An 18,483-nucleotide genomic window follows, 5' to 3' on the forward strand; every position below is an offset into this window, starting at 1 on the left:
GAATTCTTTGAAACCACAGCCCAGTCCATGAGTAATTCAAGTTGAGCAAGGTTCTGGTTTGTTAAGATTTATATTTAATAAGAGAAGAGACTCTTCCATTGCAATGGAACAAACCACTACAAATTCTACAACTGTAGGAGAAGAAGAGGCAGGGTCCAGGGGTAGAGTCAAGAAAAAAATCAATCCTAATTCATTACATTCCAACAAGCAATCCAAGCCCAGACTCCCCTTTAATTCTGTTAACTCTTAGGTAAAACCAATTTAGTGCTGATTGTTAGTTGACTAGATTTTTATGTATAGGAGTAGACCATAAATCATCTTAACCGGAACCTAATGTGTGGTCCTGATTCTTCATGCCTGGCAAAGACTGGCTTAGTGGAAAACAGCTATGTGCATGCAAGTTATGGTGATAGGCATGTGCCATATTTACTAATAAAACAATCTGGGGTGACGTGCCAGTGACAAAATGCCCAGAACCAACTCATATTTTAGTGACTTTTTTTGAACAGAACATGAAAAAGCACCATTTAGGCTCAACTTCAATATGCAACATGTATATTGATAAATAAAAGGTATAATTTTTCTTGGGACTGTACAACACACATTGGAGGAATAGATATTTTTTGTATCAAAAGTTGTGCTTCTTTTAAAGCTCAGATCAGAAGATGAGCTGGAATTAATTCATCCCCAACATTATACTTCTTTATGATGACTTTTTTTTGGAAGCAGCAGCATTCAAACATGCAATACTCTACCTGCATTCAGAAAGGTTATGCACAAATCAAAAATATTCGCTGTTTCTGAATGTACAGAAATGCCCATACCAATTCCATTGACTCTAAGCTGCCACGTGGCAGAAAAAGACACAGTATAACTTTAAATACATACAAGAGGAAATCTGTATTCCTTACCTGCCCAAAAAATCATCTTTATCTGGATCTTCATCATAAAGATCAACTTCTAGATCTTGACCGGGTACTTCATGAACAACAAACTGAAATGAATGAAAGCAAAATTAAGTAACAAAAGAGCTAGGAGGCCATGCCCACCCCAGCTCCAGCAATGCGGGGAAAAAGTCGCAATACGTTGCGACATATCACGTGAAGCAGCAAGTTTGACACCCATGCACTAATGCATAAATAGACTTCTTGGTGAAACAGCAACAAAAAACTTTCAAATATTCTTTAATTTATTATACTTACTGGTTTAATTGAAAAGCTTTTTTCAAGAGAACTTAGAGTTATTCCAAAAGCTTCATGAAAAAGCCTTTCAAATAGCCTTTCTTTCACTTTCTTTAGAACAACAGGACAAAGCGGACAATATTTAAAATGGGTGGGGGTTTTTCCTTTTGTAAATTAGTATTCCATTATTCCTGTAAACTGTTTACTCCTGTAAATTAGTTTGTAATTAATCCATTTCTGTTGCTGGCAACAAGACATATATTTTAATGACTTTTGGATGCTTAGGACTACAACGCCCTTAGACATGAAGCAAAATGGCTGACATTCAGGGATTCTGGGAGTTGCAGTCAGAATATCTGAAAAGTATTTGGTTGCCTATTCCTGCTGAAATACTGTTTCCTCAATCACTTGATTATATTCCTTATTCAAAGTATTTACAGAAACAAAAAGTCTTTTGGAACATGTTTAGTTTCAAAAATACATTCAGATAGTCTGTATTCCTCTATTCACAAGGAGAAAAAAACTTCCCCTACATTCTGTGGGGCTTAATTTGGAGAAGGCATATATATATATGCAAAACTCCAAGACCCAACCACTGACCTGTTTCAGCATTAGGACCTGATCTGGCATTATGTGAGTCAACCTCCACAACAATTTGTTTTTTTTCCCCCTTGTCCATTTCTCCCTTGCACTGTTTGAGATATGTACCATTTCAAATCTGCTACATAAGATTCAGGAGGTGGGTGATATTGCAAATAATCCCCAGCACTTTGTTTCTAAATAAACAAGGAGAAGTTTCACCTCAAACATTTCATTCCAGATGGGATTCAGATCTCTTTGTACTGTTTTGCTCCGGAGTTGCACCAGACCGACTCGAAGGAGAGCATAAGGATCCGACTTGCCCCTGATTGCCCCAAGGAAGTTGTCTTTTTGGACAAGATTTTCGGCTTCTAAAAGATACACTCTTAGGACTCCCTTGAAAACATATAATTGTTAAATATTATGTAGAATGTTCACCCCAGGGGATCTCTCTGATATATAGTATTATCAACATATCATAAAGGGAAGTGGGGAATGTCTCAAACCACAACCCACAGAAGCAATTTAAATGAGGTTTGCCAGCAGAACATTTAAATTTATTAGAAAAATCTATGTTGTTATTTTGCATTTTGCTTTTATTACGAGCCTTACATCAATCTCTAACGATCTTTCTTTGTGCCTCTTATTGTGGTGGATAAGAAGAAAAGCCAATAAGTTTGCTGTTGATGATTCTCTGGTGAATTGGAGGAGGAGGGGGAGACACACAATGCCTTTTTAAAATTATTTACCAAAATAAACTTGCACTAATTATAAGTCTGCTGCGTATTTACTGAGCTTCATTCCTTCTGAGCTGATTCCCACCAGGCTTTTGTCTGCTCAAAAATTCTCTCCAAATCAGGATGGTTTTTTTTTAATCAAAAGGAAGCTTTCCCAAACTTTTTAAAGTTATGTGATATTCTGGATAAAGAAAGGGACTGAAAAGAGATGAAAAGGCAAATAGCGACTATTAATTAAGACAATTAGATAATTTTTTGCCCTATAACTTTCTCTCCGCTGTGCTAATTCAAATACAAACATGGGGCAAGTTTGTAATCTCCCCTTTAAGTGTCACTGTACTGCAGGTGTGTAAAAGAACAAACAAGTTGGGGTAAGCCTCACTCTTTAGAAGCATCCTTTTTTCTATATTTTGAGCCAGGCGTCTCACTAACGAAGAGCAACTCTGACCCCAGACTTACACGTGGAATTGGAAACCGCAACTGAGTCACATTCATGTTCTTTTTCAATGGGATGGTGACTCTATTTGGCAACACCAGCCGGGAAGCAATGAGATCTTGAATTAGCGAGTCTGACAATAAACTGAAATAATGAAGGAGACATTTAATTCAAAACAAAATGGAAGAGTATATGTGTGTCACACTGCTCTACTGAGTTTGTGACTCTTGTATTATTTGTAGACTCCATCTTAGCAGACTGCCAATGCCTGTTGCCCATCAAGAGATCTGGGATGCAGGGATGGGGGAGTAGAAGGGATGCGTGCTCAATTTTATTTTCAGCCTGAGAGTTTAGGATGCTTTGTTACAGACAGGTAAGTCATTTAAGACAGAATATCTTGTCTGCTGAAGAAAACATAGAAAACAAGGTGCAGATAAGCCCAAGCTAGTTATTTAATGCCTTCAACATCCACTTGACACTGGCAAATGCCTGAACAAGTTCCTGCTGTTTTCTTGGCAAGATTTCCAGATGCAGCCTGTGCTTGTCTTCTTCCTAGAAGAGAGAGGGACTGGACCAATCCCCATCTGGCTTTGTGTTGAAGGCAGGACTTGAACTCACAGTCTCCTGGGTTCTAGGCTGGTGCTTTAACCACTATACCGGTGTTTTTCAACCTTGGCAACTTAAAGATGGTGGCTTTCAACTCCCAGAACTCTTATCACCAGCTGACTTTGCAGGCAGTATATCTACCAGTATATCCATTTGCATCTCATATTAAATTCTTTTATTTCAACAGCTTTTACTTTTTTATCAGTAAATATAAAACAACAAAACTCCTAACCCTAACAAATTGACACATTACTTTTGTTCTGATGGGGCTAAAGTAGCAATGAAAGCAAAAATTCCCACTAGAAAGCAAATAGCTAAAATGGCCCTGACATTTCTAACTAGAATTACAAAACAAACTAAGAATCTACTGTATAAGATTCTGTGTGATCCCTACTTGCCAGAATGTCTATGAAGGACATAGCTTCTGTTTGATTGGTCCTGTGCTCACCCACAATAAGCTGTCCCTGTTGTAGAATTGCCATATAACATCTCTTCCATTTAACCTCCATTTTGATATTTTATTTGGTATTGTTGTTTTAAATAATTCAAGGTGGTGAACATAATTAATACTCCTTTCTCCCTGTAACAATAACCTTGTGAGGTGGGCTGGGCTGAGTGTGACTGGCCCAAAGTCACCTAGCTGGTTTTTCATACCTAAGGCAGGACTAGAACTTACAGTCTCCTGGTTCCTATGACAGCACCTAAACCACTAAACCGGGTCTTTAATATTTAGATTGTTCCCACTCATTTGGAGGGAGGCACTTACCTAATGCCTGGAGCATCCAACAGATTTGTTAGCCCTGCCCAATTGATTTCCAAGTGCTACAATAAGAATTAAACCAACAACAAAAACGCAAGGTTAATAACTGAAAACAGAACTGGTTTTAAATTATTTGTCAAAGTCAGGAACATGGAAGACTGTTTACATCAAATTAGCCGTATGGTCCATGAGATCCTATTGGAGATGGCAGGAAAGGAACCTGCAATCTTTTCTCCATGCAGAGCATTATAGCATGCCATTGAAAAAGTCAAGAATATTGAGCATAATAAAATCACCATAATTATACAATAAAATGATTCAGACATTTGAGAGCATCTAATGAAGCATCCTTCATTCATCTGATATGTTTATGGTATTTTAATTCAGCATGATGAGTATTGTGTGGCCATTCTGAGTGAATTCAGACTGTCAACCACTCAAGCCTTGAGGAATTGTGTGGTCATTTCTATTACCCACCAATTATAAAAGGCATTTTGGCCACTGCTACAAGTTCCATGAGCAAGAAAACTAGCCATCTAGCAAGGCAGCCTCAGGGCAGCAACATACCTGAATGGTTTGCATTCAAAGGAGATGAATAAGCACCATCAAGACCTTGGTTCATTTCCTTCACTGGAGCCTGTCATTCTGACTGGATTCTTCTCATGCCCTTGCAATGAAAGGCTGAGACAATCGGCATGTGTCAATGTTCTAAACTTGACACATGTCCGTCAGATGTATGTACTTTGCTAATGACAGAACTCACATAGCTGGTTTTAGGAATACCATGCATTCTGAGTGCTGAATTAACATAGCACTGCAAGGACCTTCTTCCCTGCTTCCTCCATGGGGTTGGAGATGACTACCAGGGGTTCAGAGACCTCTTCCACGAATCCTACAGTTCAGTAAAGCATCTCTTTCAATGCTTTTAGCCTTCTGAATTTTAACTGATGTTTGTTTTTCCTTGTAAATTTTAATTTGTTCTTAACTCTTCTTTTCAATTTGAATTTGGTTCATGGGTTTATATGGTTTTATTCTGTGCTGTAAAGCACCCAAAGTAACTTAAGTGAGATGGGCCATGTAGAAATTTAATCAATAAAATACAAAAAATAAAATAAATACAGCGTATAGGTGAAGATGGTGTTTGAGCATGCAAGACTGTGAACATTAATTTTAGTGCAATGAGGCAGAGAGGAAGCTTAGAAATTTTAAGCCAAAGCAATTTTTGGAACTAATACTATTTTTCCCCTTGTATACAAAATAATTGAAAAGTCAGAGTGATGTATAGGTCTCTAGAGCACAATATAAAAGCTGTGATCTTATGCATAGTGGTGTGATAATAGAGGGTTTCAGATGGTGCCTTTTTCTTATCATCCTGTACCTTGGGTACACAGGCTGTATGTTAATCGAAATAGACTACCGATAGATTTACAGATTAGTTGGCTTCTGTAGTTCCCTCACCAGACACTGTTCAAATACATGAAACATTTTTTTCCCCCATACTACAATTTTAAAGGGATGCGGTGGCTCAGTGGGTTAGGATGCTGAGCTCGTCGATCAGATGGTCGGCAGTTTGGCGTGTGGAATCTCGAGTGCCGCGTAACAGAGTGAGCGCCTGTTACTCGTCCTAGCTTCTGCCCACCTAGCAGTTCAAAAGCATGTAAAAATGCAAGTAGAAAAATAGGGACCACTACGGTGGGAAGGTAACAGCGTTCCGTGCGCCTTTGGCGTCTAGTCATGCCGGCCACATGACCACGGAGTCGTCCTCGGACAAGCGCTGGCTCTTCGGCTTTGAAACAGAGATGAGCACCGGCCCCTAGAGCTGGAAATGACTAGCACGCATGTGCGGGGGAACCTTTACCTTTACCTTTTACAATTTTAATTTACAGTTGTATGGCAGTTTGCTGTGACAGTGTACTGAACATTTGGGAGGGAGGGAGGCACCCAAATTTTATGGTTTCACTAAAGACACCTAAAACGTTCAGCCTTGAAAACATAGTCCATGGATTTGGCGGAGACACTAACCACTAGGAGTAGAAGTTGTATGAGATAGAATGAAATCCACTCATTAGATAGATTGGTTTACACTACTTGCATCTACATGGAGAAAATCAAAATCTCTTTTAATACAAAGCAAGAAAATAGGAGTAGAAATTACTTTCTCAATAGGTTAGGGATGGACTGAGGCAGGGGTAATGCAGTCCGCCTTACCTGAACGGTCTCATCTTCACCCTGAGGCAACCTAGCAGCACACATATGTCCTTTTAGAAATGGTTTCAGATATGTGAAACTCATGCTGAAGGAACTTGTGTTTTGGCTTAATGTTTATTGATTTAAATGGGTCTTGAAAACCCATTTGGTTCTTGAAAGTTAACCTGAATACTTACTTACACTATTAAATGTTGGGTTATTTTTAAATGGCTTCATTTTACTTTAAAAAGGGCTATACTAGGTTACATAATATTCTAAATTGCTCTTTCAGTGCTGATTGTATTCCTTAAAGTTTTCATACTTTTATTTCTAGCTATCATGGAGGGTACTTCCTTGAAAAGCTACAGTGAAATATTTGGAGTTAAATTAACCGAACTTATTAAATACTACTATCTCTGAACGGTAGTATGTTGGTGTTATATATCGGCTGTTAAATTAATTATTCACCTCACACGTTCGTGAGGGAAACACGAGTTCATTCTCCTCACACGTTCGTGAGGAAGACACGGCAGCCCGTTGACAGCTGTCAAAAGGGCTGCCGCCTCTCACCCCCGCCGGCGCAGCAAGCGGCTGACTTTGACAGCTGTCAAACTGCCGCGCAGGCGCAGTTCACTGACAGCTGTCAAGGTTGCCTGGGCCGCGCATGCGCAGTTCATCCGGAGCTGTCAAAGCTGCCAGCTGGCCACAGCAACAGCTCGTTGACAGCCGCGGCTGCCACAGCTGATCTCGCCTGATTGGCTGCCGCCGCGTGGAGGGAGAACACCGCCAGCTGATTGTTTTTTTGTTACAAAGTTTCGTGTATAAATAAGAGTGAATCCCGGCGGTGCCTCGCCCGGGACACGAGTCCAAAATAAATTGTTAACTGTGCCTGCTGCCTCCTGGTCTTCCTTCGGCAACAATCCAGTTGGCATGCTTTAAAGCTATCTTCCTGTTTGGTTTGGTATTCTTTGTTTAAAAGGATGTTTGGAAAGAAGAAATAATCTTCCTTATTTCATAAGGAGTTTCTCAATTCTATTATAAAACAGTATGTTTTGTTTTATAATAGACCAACGTGTAAATCAGCAGTGCTAACCTGGAAGGACACTATTTCTAAATTGGCAAAAAAATAAAAAAACATGAAGAGTGCTAATTTGTTAATTTGACTTACAAATTAAAAGTCTTCTCATAAAATTTGTTGTCTGGAAAATGTGCTACCAGACTCCTGGTTAGTCTAACCCAGCTGTTCTCTTTCTGTTTCTATAATGGTGTATCAGAATTGACTTACAGGTTTCTGTAGAAAAAACATAGTTACTGCTCCAAAAAAGGGTACATCTGTCAGAAGGGGCTCCAGAATTACTCGTAATGTTCCATACAACTGCAAAAAAAAAATAATGTTGATTTTTTTTCCAGGAAGGAAAAAAATAGGAAATATCTGAAAAATGTTTCGTAAGTTGTTCTGTACCTACCTGTAGTCCTTTCACTCCTACTTTAAGCTTGGAGAGCTCCATGTGAATTTCACAATCCCCTATATAACTGAGAAGGTGTTTCAATTAGCTGGGTATTAATTAGGAGGGGGGAGAACAAAATAAAAGACAAATCATTGTATTTTCTTATTATTTTAAAGAAATTTCTTGTATTGTAATAGTATGAGATGAAGAATAAACTCTGATTAAAAAGGCATAATAAGAACATGTATGAATACAGTTTTAGACCAGAGATACTATATCACATCACATTTGCTTTGTGAAGCAGATAACTTATTACAGTACTTTATTTTCTTATTATGGTAATGTTTTTCTGCTACACATAGCGTAATAAAGACCTTAACATTTATTCAATTATTTATTTGGGCATATCAAGTAATATATTTGCCAGATTAACCCAATTTCCTTTATTACTATGTAACTTTCAGGAAATCTCGTAAATTTGATAAATGTTATGTTTGTGTACGTATACAGTATATATATGAATGCATAAATACATACACATACGTACATACAAACATCAAGAATCAGTGAAAATGTATCTACTTTTCTCCTTTGGTTGGCTTTTTTGCTAAGTAATAAGATACCATGCATTAATATCTTATTATTTTTATTTTTTCCTGCCATAAAAACCCCTTAATGAAAAACTATACAGAATTTACTAATTGCAATAATCAGAAAACACTCTGGAATTACAAAGAAAGATGATGACTCATTCAGATTCAAGCATTATACTGAAATAAGATTAACACCGCTTAATAATAGGGCTCCAATGGCATTCTGCAAATTATAATTCCTATTCTTGCTGCTTAAATATTGCAGAGAATTTCTAACAGGAATAGCGGTTCACACATAAAATACCTAAGAAAGGTCACTCGGGGGTTAACCAAAGTTCCCAATCTTTAAACTGTATCTAACATCAAGTATGCATGCACATGAGTTTATATTGCTGACTTCAACATATTGCAGATAAACAATAACTGTTGTCTAATAAATATTCTTGCTGCTTGATGGCAACAAAACTAATTCATTTGAACAGCAAAATAGATGGATAAATAAATAATATATATATATATATATATATATATATATATATATATATATATATATATATATATATATGTGTGTGTGTGTGTGTGTGTGTGTGTGTGTGTGTGTGTTAAGTATTTGTCAAGGCTTTTGAATGCACCTTGCTAATTAACTCTTTCTTTCCTGCTTGGCCTAACCCAAGGGCAGGCTATCCACAGGATATAGTCAACTTATGACAGCTCATTATTTGTGTAAATTATTCAAATTGCTAATAAAGAATTTGGGAGGCTGAGATGATCATTTCGAACTTCTTATGTTCTCATCAGTCAGTCATACCCTTTATCTGAGATTCGATATATATATATATATATGATCACCAATATGTTGTTCCATACAAATTCCATGTTACAAGTCCCCCAACCGTACTGAACCTTCACACAAAACAGTTCTATCTTTGTCAAGTATGAACATTTAAATTTGAATGTGTTATAGGAACATTTGGGAATCCAAAAAACACAAAGGCATTGTAATAAATGTAGTATTGTCTTACAGCCAGGCCCATAAATAGCAAGAACTGTAGAGCCTTCTCCAAATCTCTTCTGGCCTGGTCTCTTCTGTTTTGGTCTAGTTACAGAGCTATTTACAGTCACTTTTACTTTCAGTCTTTGCTAATAATTGCACTGTCATGTCTTAGTGAAAAATTGGAAGCATTTCCAGGAAAGAAGCTAAGTCAAGTTTAGTCCCATGTCACAACATCATGGAACTGTTTAAACTAAATATGCATTTCCTGTGTGTTCCTTTCTGCTATCAAAATGTTTAACAGAGATGTCATGTTCTGCTGTCAAACTGTTTTTGCATTAACCGGATGACAGAATGCTTACTCAGCTCCTACAGCCTTCTAGAATGTAAAAAGCCTTACTTAAGATTGTTTTGTTATTCCAAGGCAGCAAGAAGTAATAATTTCCTTTAGCACACCATCCAAAGTGTACTTGCAATACAGTAAAAGATGTTTCAGTGATCAGTGTCCATTAGCAAAATCTAATTTTGTTTTCTTTTTTGAAACTACATGATTATTTTTCAAAAATAATAATGTTTGCCTGTGTAACCAAACAAAGAAGGTGCAAATAAGTCTAACGAACATAAATAATTATAGAGTCTTTGGTGCTCTCTGGACTTGGTTGTTTGTTTGGGGACATTACCCAAGTAGGTAATATCATCAGTACTAGTGAGTGTGGGATTTGTTCCCTGTTTATATAAAATAGGTTGCCCTGCCAGTTTTGGTGGGGATATGGTTTTCTCCTTAGTTCATTGATTAGGGTAATGTTTTCTGCTTGATTAATCCCATTGCACAACTTTCAACTATCTTTTTCTATGTGCAGAATGAGGCAGAAAGTCAGCATCCCCTGCCTTACCTTAAAATGTGCTAAGTCAAAAGGCCCATACAGGAAGGATGGAGATGGTCAGATATTTCTCCTGACATCATCAGTTCTGCCACTGGAGACTAAGTTACTAACATGGTTGGGTCTGGGAGTTGAAATCCATATATCTGGAAGTTCCCAGGTTGGTTTATTATCTCAAAAGCACCTTCCCCCAATGCTGTTAAGTTTATGTCTAAAATGGTCTCACTAGAGTCTAGACCAAACGTTTTGCCAATGCTGGATCAGATTGTGATGCAGCTTATCCAACATACCAGGTGAAGTTTCTTTAAGCATGGTTGATACATACCAAACCCCCGGGAGCCTTCAAACATCTTAGGGAAACCCCGACCCGGCAGCCGTTGACAGTTGACAGCTGTCAAAAGGCTGCCGGAAGAAATAACGCATGCGCGCAAACCCGCAGGCAGCCATTGACAGTGACAGCTGTCAAAAGAACTGCCGAGAGCAAACATGCACGCGCCAAGACCGATCCAGCTGACAGCCGCCGGAGCTGTCAGCACGGCGGTCCCCAATCAGGTCCTCCAGCTGAGCCGGCCGCTCAGCTGAGAGGATTCCCCTAGCAGCCAAAAACACAGCCCCAGAGCTGTCAGACTGCAAGGCTATTGGCTGCCGCCCTAGCGGCGGGAAAGCACGGTTCACTGATTGGTTGTAATGTTTTGACAGTTCTCTATAAAAGCCGGTTTGTGTTGCCTGTCAGCTGTCCGGAGCTGAACTAAATAAACGTCTGAACTTTGCCTACGGTCTCCCTCTCGTCCTTTGTGAGACAATTCAATGGTTATAAAAGAGTATAAATCGGTAGGTTTGTACAACATGCAAACCATGCAAAATGAATTTATGTGAGCTGAGCAACACCATGCTGCCTGACAATCTGAAAACCAAAATCCATACATTTATAAACAGCCAGGTTGGGGAAAGCTGTGAGAATGTGCCCGATTTCACTTCAACATGTGGCGAGCCGTGGAGTTTTACAGAGGGGACTTTTTCCTCTTACTCTTTTCAACCACCTCTGGACCTCTGCCTTCCAGTCCTGCTTTAATGGCTTGATGGGGCAGAATAGATTAATTAGCAGTGGCAGGAAAAGGAGAAGATTGTCAGGGAAATAATTACTTCCCTATCAGAGGGCGACGAACCGTGGTTCATTTGATGCATGGTGAACATCAAAGAAAGAAATCCGAGGCATATTCTACTGTATATAAAACTTTACTTGGAAAGCAAAAGAAAAGCTCCTAGCTGACTACATCTTCTCATCAGACAGAATACAAAATAAAAGTGAGAAAACTTTTTCTAGACATGCGCACTTAGTAGGACAAAACAGAGTAAAACCATAACATGGCTGGACATGTGACATTCACTATGGTTACATGATAAGATAGTAACACAGGTGCAGAGAGCAGGGGAAACTGTGCAGACAGAAATGAACAAAGCTGGCAAAACTAAAAAAAAACGCAGTGACAAAGATAAGCCAAACAAAACTACCCAATGAAGTAGGATGGAGAGAATGGTTTCACATAACATGCTACTTACATTGGTCAGAAACCAGTGCCTGCATTTAGATTTATGTTGATTTTTTACTTTTTAAATAACTTCCTGTGTTACAATATAAGAGACATACCACTAACATCATGATTATGCAGTCATACATGGCAGACTGCTGGGCACATGCATGAGATACTTCAGTGGCATAAGTGGCATTGAGGCCTCGGTGAAATGAACCTGGGTTCCCACCTCATTTGCTAGATATAAGACTATGGTTTTAAAGTCTTTTGCAGGCCAAGAACATATTTGAAGGTATGTTCAAGATATGTTTTCCTGGTTGTATCTACCTAACCTACTAAAGCAGAGAGGGACAGCAGGGGGGTATTATTGTTTTTGTTTGTATGTATATTGGGTTCTTATTTTTTTGTAAGCCAGCCAGAGTCATTGAGAGTCAGTGGGCGGTCATACAAATTTTCTTAAATAAATAAATCTTTCCTTAGCCTTTGATTGGCTGGCTAAAAATAAACCAAAGCGTGAGTAAGGTGGGAAAAAACGGATATTAAATTATATTTAATTAATGGTATAGGGTCTCCTGCTTAAGCAGGGGTTTGGACTAGAAAACCTCCAAGCTCTGCTCTGACTGAAATTTAATGTCTTCATTATAATTTAACACTTAATCCAAGAAATTAGAATTCAAGAATTCTGAGTAAGAAATATAAGAAAATAGACAAACATGATAGAGGAATTCTAGCTAGCACTCTACTTTCAAATGAGACATCTAATTTCATTATCGTAGCAGCAAAACTTCCCACTTTTTCCATTCTTTTCCAAAGACAGGATATCTGTATCTCTTTTATTAGTATGCAAAATAACTTTCACTGTTAACTGTTAGTATTATACTCTGTGTATTTAATAATTTTCACTTTCCCAATGAAAATCACAATTCGGTGGGAACATCTGTCAAGCCTGCAGAAACCACACCCTTAAGCTTGGAGAAATGCACCCCACATTATAATAGAAAGAATTTCTTCTAGGAAAGGTTCAACAAAACAAACATGCATATTTCATAAGACTGCATGAAAAGTAAATTCCGCTGAACAGACAGTTATGTGCTGAGTACCATCATATTTGATCTTCCATCTTCAAGCAGTGAGAATTAGATCACATTACCATTACAGAGAACAAGGAAATAAATCATGTGGCCATATAATAATTTGTGGATCACTGAATGTAATGAAGGCACTTTTCACCAATATTTGAACAAGGCAATATTGAGGGATTAAGCAAACAAACAGAGTGTCAATTATAAGTAGCAACACACTCAGGTTTATATGTATTGTAGGTAGCTATAAATATTGCACTTGCCTGTATCATAATCTAAACTACTTAAGATAAGCAAACATTGTAATGCGATAAACTAAATAATGGAGAAACAAAGACCTATAATGCTGTTCTAAGAGGATGTTGGTAGTTTGTCATGTTGCCGCCATATTTTCCTATTAGCAACATGCATCTTGTTATCCCTGACAGTCTAAAGCACGGGTGTCAAACTTGCCACGTCACGTGACGTGTCGCAACATATCGCAACTTTTTTCCACATTGCCGGACAACGCATAAGAAGGTGGCTTGACGATTTGAATAGCTCCTCCTTTTTTTCTCTGAACTGGAGGAAGAACTCAGCACCTGCTCCCAATCAACATACAAAGATGTGTCCTCCAGGATGCCTAACTGGATGAGCTGGTTTTGAATCCTTTTCCCTTGACTAGGCATCCTCTGTGAATCACTGCAGGATTGTGGATTCCTGTCAAACAAGACAGGTCTATTTGCAATGGAAAACTACGTTCTCACTCAAACTCTAAGCAGGGGAAAACACCCATATCACTTTTTCATAAAAGGAGCCAGAAGAGAAGCTGTCCAGTGCTAAACCAGCTTTCTCCTACAGCCAAATAGATTACTCTCCTGAAGTATGTCAACAATGCATGTTATAAAGAGGAGGTTTGAAAGCATTCAGGCAGTACTTAGCTAAACATGGCTTCATTGCGTTCTATATTTTTATATATTCAGGGCACCCAAGGGCATAAACATAGAATATCACAGATTCTTACATGCACAAAGTTCAAGGCAAATGCAATTGGCCACTACCATTATTACTTATTACTAATAATTACATGCCCAATCATTAATCTATTTCTAGACAGAAGCACAATAAACTTTCCACATCAAAAGTACTGACTTTTGCTATATTCATACCTAAGATTTTTTTTTAAATGATTCTGTTCTTGTTTCAAGATATTCATTACATCTTGGTTTAATCAGATGCATATTCTCTGCTAAACGTGGACTATGTTGAACAAACTGCAGGCATCCAATCAGCCCATTTTTTCCTATAAATATAGCCTGCAATCATTATCCTTCCTGGATGGTCTCAATCTACGTTTCCCCATTTGAAGCAAACACTCATCTTTGTTCATTTGTTTGCATGCTGTACACTTAGAGAAACACCCCTCTAAACTCATGTTCATCATGCTAAATGTATCTTTGCAGGCCATGTGGTACCATAAGTTGTCTCTATTTCATTTTTATAGCATCATATAGCATCAAATATATTTGTAGGCATTTGACAAAGTAGACCACAACTTACTTCTTGGTAAACTAGAAAAATGTGGGATAGACTCACCACCAGATGGATTTGTAACTGGCTGACAAACTATACTCAATGAGTAGTCCTTAATGGTACTACATCTACATGGAGGGAAGTAAGCAGTGGGGTACCACAAGGTTTCATCTCAGGCCCAGTACTCTTCAATAACTTCATAAATGTCTTATATGAGAGGATAGAAGGGGAACTCATCAAATTTGCAGATGACACTAAGCTGGCAGGAATAGCCAATACCCCAGAGGATAAGCTCAGAATCCAAAAAATCTTGACAGACTTGGACAATGGGCCTTATCCAACCACATGAAATTTAATGTGGAGAAAAGCAAGGTTTTACATCTAAGCAGGAAAAACCAAAGGCACAAGTACAGATTGAGTGAAATCTGGCTCAAAAATAGTAACTGAGAGGGGGACCTTAGAGTCCTAGTGGAAGATCACTTAAACACGAACCAGCAGTGTACGGTGGCAGCCAAAAAAGCTTATGCAATCCTTAGTTGCATAAATAGAGACATAGAATCAAAGTAACACGAAGTGTTAGTACCATTTTATAAAGCCTTAATAAGACCACACCTGGAATACCTCGTCCAGTTTTGGTCACCACATTACAAAAAAGATGATGAGACTTTGGGAAAAATGCAAAGAAGAGGAACTAAGATGATTAAGGGCCTGGAAACAAATATGTATGAAGAACGGTTGCAGGAATTAGGTATGGCCAGTCTAGAGAAAAGAAGGACTAGGGGTGACATGATAGCAGTATTCCAGTAGTTGAGGGGCTGCCACAAACAAGAGGGGGTCAGCTTGTTTTCCAAAGCACCAGAAGGCAAGACAAGAAACAATGGATGGAAACTACTCAAGGAGAGAAGCAAGCTGGAATTAAGGGGAAACTTCCTAACAGTGAAAACAACTACCGTAAGCAGTGGAACAGTTTGCCTTCAGAAGGTGTAGATGTTTCATCACTGGAGCTTTTTAAGAAAAGACTGGACAGCCACCTGTCTGAAGTGCTATAGGGTCTCCTGCTTGAGCAGGGGGTTAAACTAGAAGACCTCCAAGATCCCTTCCAGCTCTATTCTGATCACTTTAGGAAAAGCAAAGCAATCACTATTAGCAACAAGATGCACAGAAAAAGTCACGGTTCACTGATTATTAGGAAGCCAATTGTGTGCTTTCCCAGTTGCGTAGCGTGGGTTGTCAGCACCCGGGGCAAGGCAAGTAATTTGCGCCCCCTAACCTGTGGATTTTAGCACTCGAGTCTCTTCCACTAGATTAAAGAAACCCTTACCCCCTAAGCACATGTATTGTTTGTTATGAAAATACTGATGTAATTAAAGTAAAATGCATCTAATGCACCCCCCCAGATGTTGCGCCCGGTGCGGCTGGCCCCCCTGCACCCCCCACGCTACGCCACTGTGCTTTCCCAATGATAAACCATAGGAAACAATGCAGTTCTATACTACCATATCTGCAAGTCCAGGATTACTTGTCTTCGATTAACTTCTTTGGTGTAGGTTTTCACTCCTTTAATTTTAGGGCACTGAAAACAAAGCATGCAATAGTATTACTGATGCAGCAATGAGAAATATATCAATAAGAAAGGCCCATTTAACTTAGCACAAATATAACAACAGCCAAACATCAAGCTAGAGCTATTGTAATTTTTAAAAAATCTGCAGAAAGAAAACAAAACAATGGGCAGGAGAGAAAGATTACAGAGTATTTTCTAATCTGCTACCCTTCAGAGGTATTGCAACTAAACCTGGTATCATTTCCAGTCACCAGGGAGTTCAAAGATTTTTCTCCAACACATCTGGGAGGCATCTTTTGAGGAAAGGCTGTACTGTACTGCAGCCACTAACTTTGCATTTTAAAATTCAAACAGCCAGAAATGTTAGCTGTTGAATTGAACAGAGAGAAATTCGAAATTTAAAAACTCCCTAAGAAAACAGAAATTCCAATTCCAATTTAAGATTACTGAACAAAATTAAGTCTTAACTAAGTAATTGAATTGACAATGCAAAACATTTTCTTTCAATAGTATTTTGTGCATTTTTAAAATAACAAAACAAAGGATCTTTACTCTTTTTATATTAATAAAACTAGTGAATAATAAATGGAAAGAGGATTTTTTTTAAAAACCATTGATAACCCTGATAAATACAGACTACTTGACAACAACTAGATATTCAGAACAGGGTGGGAGAAAACATCATAAGAAAAGTTCAGAGTACTGCCTCCTACCATAACAGGAATTAAATTTTAAAGTTGCAGCATCTATTTGTTATTGTTTTACCACTAACATCTTGAGGACAACCAAGTACAATCTGAAAGATTCTGAGAATACAGTACCTATTTTGAATATAATGGACAAAAGTTCACAATCCTTTTGCACAAACATCTATTTTTTATTACCCTATCTGCACTTTTATCTTTCAGTCGAGTAACTTAAGGAATGGGTTTGAACAGAATCATTTTATTGCAGCTATTATTAATAAAGTGAATATCATAAATCATTATATCACAAATCATCAGAAATTAATAAATGGATCCAGATCTATCTTAAGCCTAAATGAACACAGAAAATACACTCATAAAAAACTCGTCTGGATGTGGCAGTCATTTTCAAAGACATCACCTTACCTTATCTCCAAGATGGATTCTAGTAAATGTACATGTTTTCAGATGTTCATTCTTTCCTCTGATTTTTGGTTCAAGGATTTCCTTAAATGTTTTTTCCATAATTGCTCCAAAAAATGGCCAGAACTGTTCAACAATCTATTCATAAATCAACAAAAAGCTAAAATCACCACTTCTACATTACCATTGTTTACCATTTTTATTTGAAGACAAAATGCCAATTTTGGAAATGTCTTTTATGTTTCTCAAGTGATAGAACACACACTCTTTAGATGAAAATAAGCAGGTTAAATATTGTTGGGATTTTTGAATTCAAACTGATAGTCTCGGCATATTACACACCAGATTTAACTGCTGAAAAGAAGAAAGCTTGCATAATTGATGTGGCAATAAGTAGGGGATAGTAGAGTAGAAGACAAAAGAATTGAAGAAGACCACAAAGTAGGTCTGAAAATAAAAGCTAAAATATTATGGTGGTGGACCCCATGATTATTGGCATACTAGGTACCCTCTCATAAAATCTTGAACAACACTTAGAAAATCTGCACACTGACAAAGTTTCTATCTGTCAATTACAAAAGGCCACCCTGCTTGGATTCGCACCTATGACACAGAGATACATCACAACACCCTAGCTTCTTGGGAAGAATTGGATGTGTACGAAGGCCAACACCAGCTGAAGAACTGGAAGCTATGATTTTGCATTGTTGTGACAAGATTAGAAGATTCAGAAAAAATGATTTTCAAGCTTAAAATACATGTTTGACAATACTGCTTTAAGTTGTGAATTAGATTCCTTCATGATTTCCCTGGGCTGCATAAAATTTCCCAAAGTACTGAAAAATTTTCATGCCAGTCGCTCTCTCTCTCTCTCCCTCTTCTCGCTATTGCTATGCACTCCTAACATTAGACCCTGTAATTCAATATTTCACTTTTCCTCCGAATCTAATATGCAAATCTTATTACTTGGACATGGGGACATTTCATTCCATACGTCATACGAGATCAAAGTCTGGTGCTGATGACAACTTTTCCAGTCAGTTTACAGTAGTTTGAATGACACTGAGGATATTGTAGATTTGGGCCAGCAAGGAAGAGTCAGATGATTATAGAATAACTACCAGTTTTACGAAGATCTGCCTAAGAGCTTTCAGTGCTGAGCATATATTATAACATAAATGCTATGTCTAGTTAGTTTTGGTAACAATGATCGCTGCACAATTTGTTTTGGAGGGATCCTGGCAAAGGCAGATGGCAATGTTTTTTTCTTCAGCGGGAAGAGAAT

The 18,483-nt window shown here is 38.1% G+C and overlaps 1 protein-coding gene across 1 annotated transcript in view; it reads right to left on the bottom strand.

Annotated features, from left to right (window-relative positions):
- ESYT3 (extended synaptotagmin 3) overlaps positions 1–18,483 on the bottom strand; it is a gene marked incomplete at its 5' end in the record, with an annotated part of 44,317 nt that overhangs the window by 17,947 nt on the left and 7,887 nt on the right. Inside the window, 8 exons of the mRNA XM_081328074.1 lie at positions 912–994; positions 1,983–2,156; positions 2,957–3,077; positions 4,306–4,361; positions 7,772–7,861; positions 7,953–8,019; positions 16,022–16,098; positions 17,202–17,336. Coding sequence (XP_081184200.1) covers positions 912–994; positions 1,983–2,156; positions 2,957–3,077; positions 4,306–4,361; positions 7,772–7,861; positions 7,953–8,019; positions 16,022–16,098; positions 17,202–17,336 — 803 coding nt within the window. The remainder of the gene's footprint in view (positions 1–911; positions 995–1,982; positions 2,157–2,956; positions 3,078–4,305; positions 4,362–7,771; positions 7,862–7,952; positions 8,020–16,021; positions 16,099–17,201; positions 17,337–18,483) is intronic.

The sequence above is a fragment of the Vipera berus genome (assembly GCF_964194415.1).
Source record: "Vipera berus genome assembly, chromosome: 1".
Classification (NCBI taxonomy): domain Eukaryota; kingdom Metazoa; phylum Chordata; class Lepidosauria; order Squamata; family Viperidae; genus Vipera; species Vipera berus.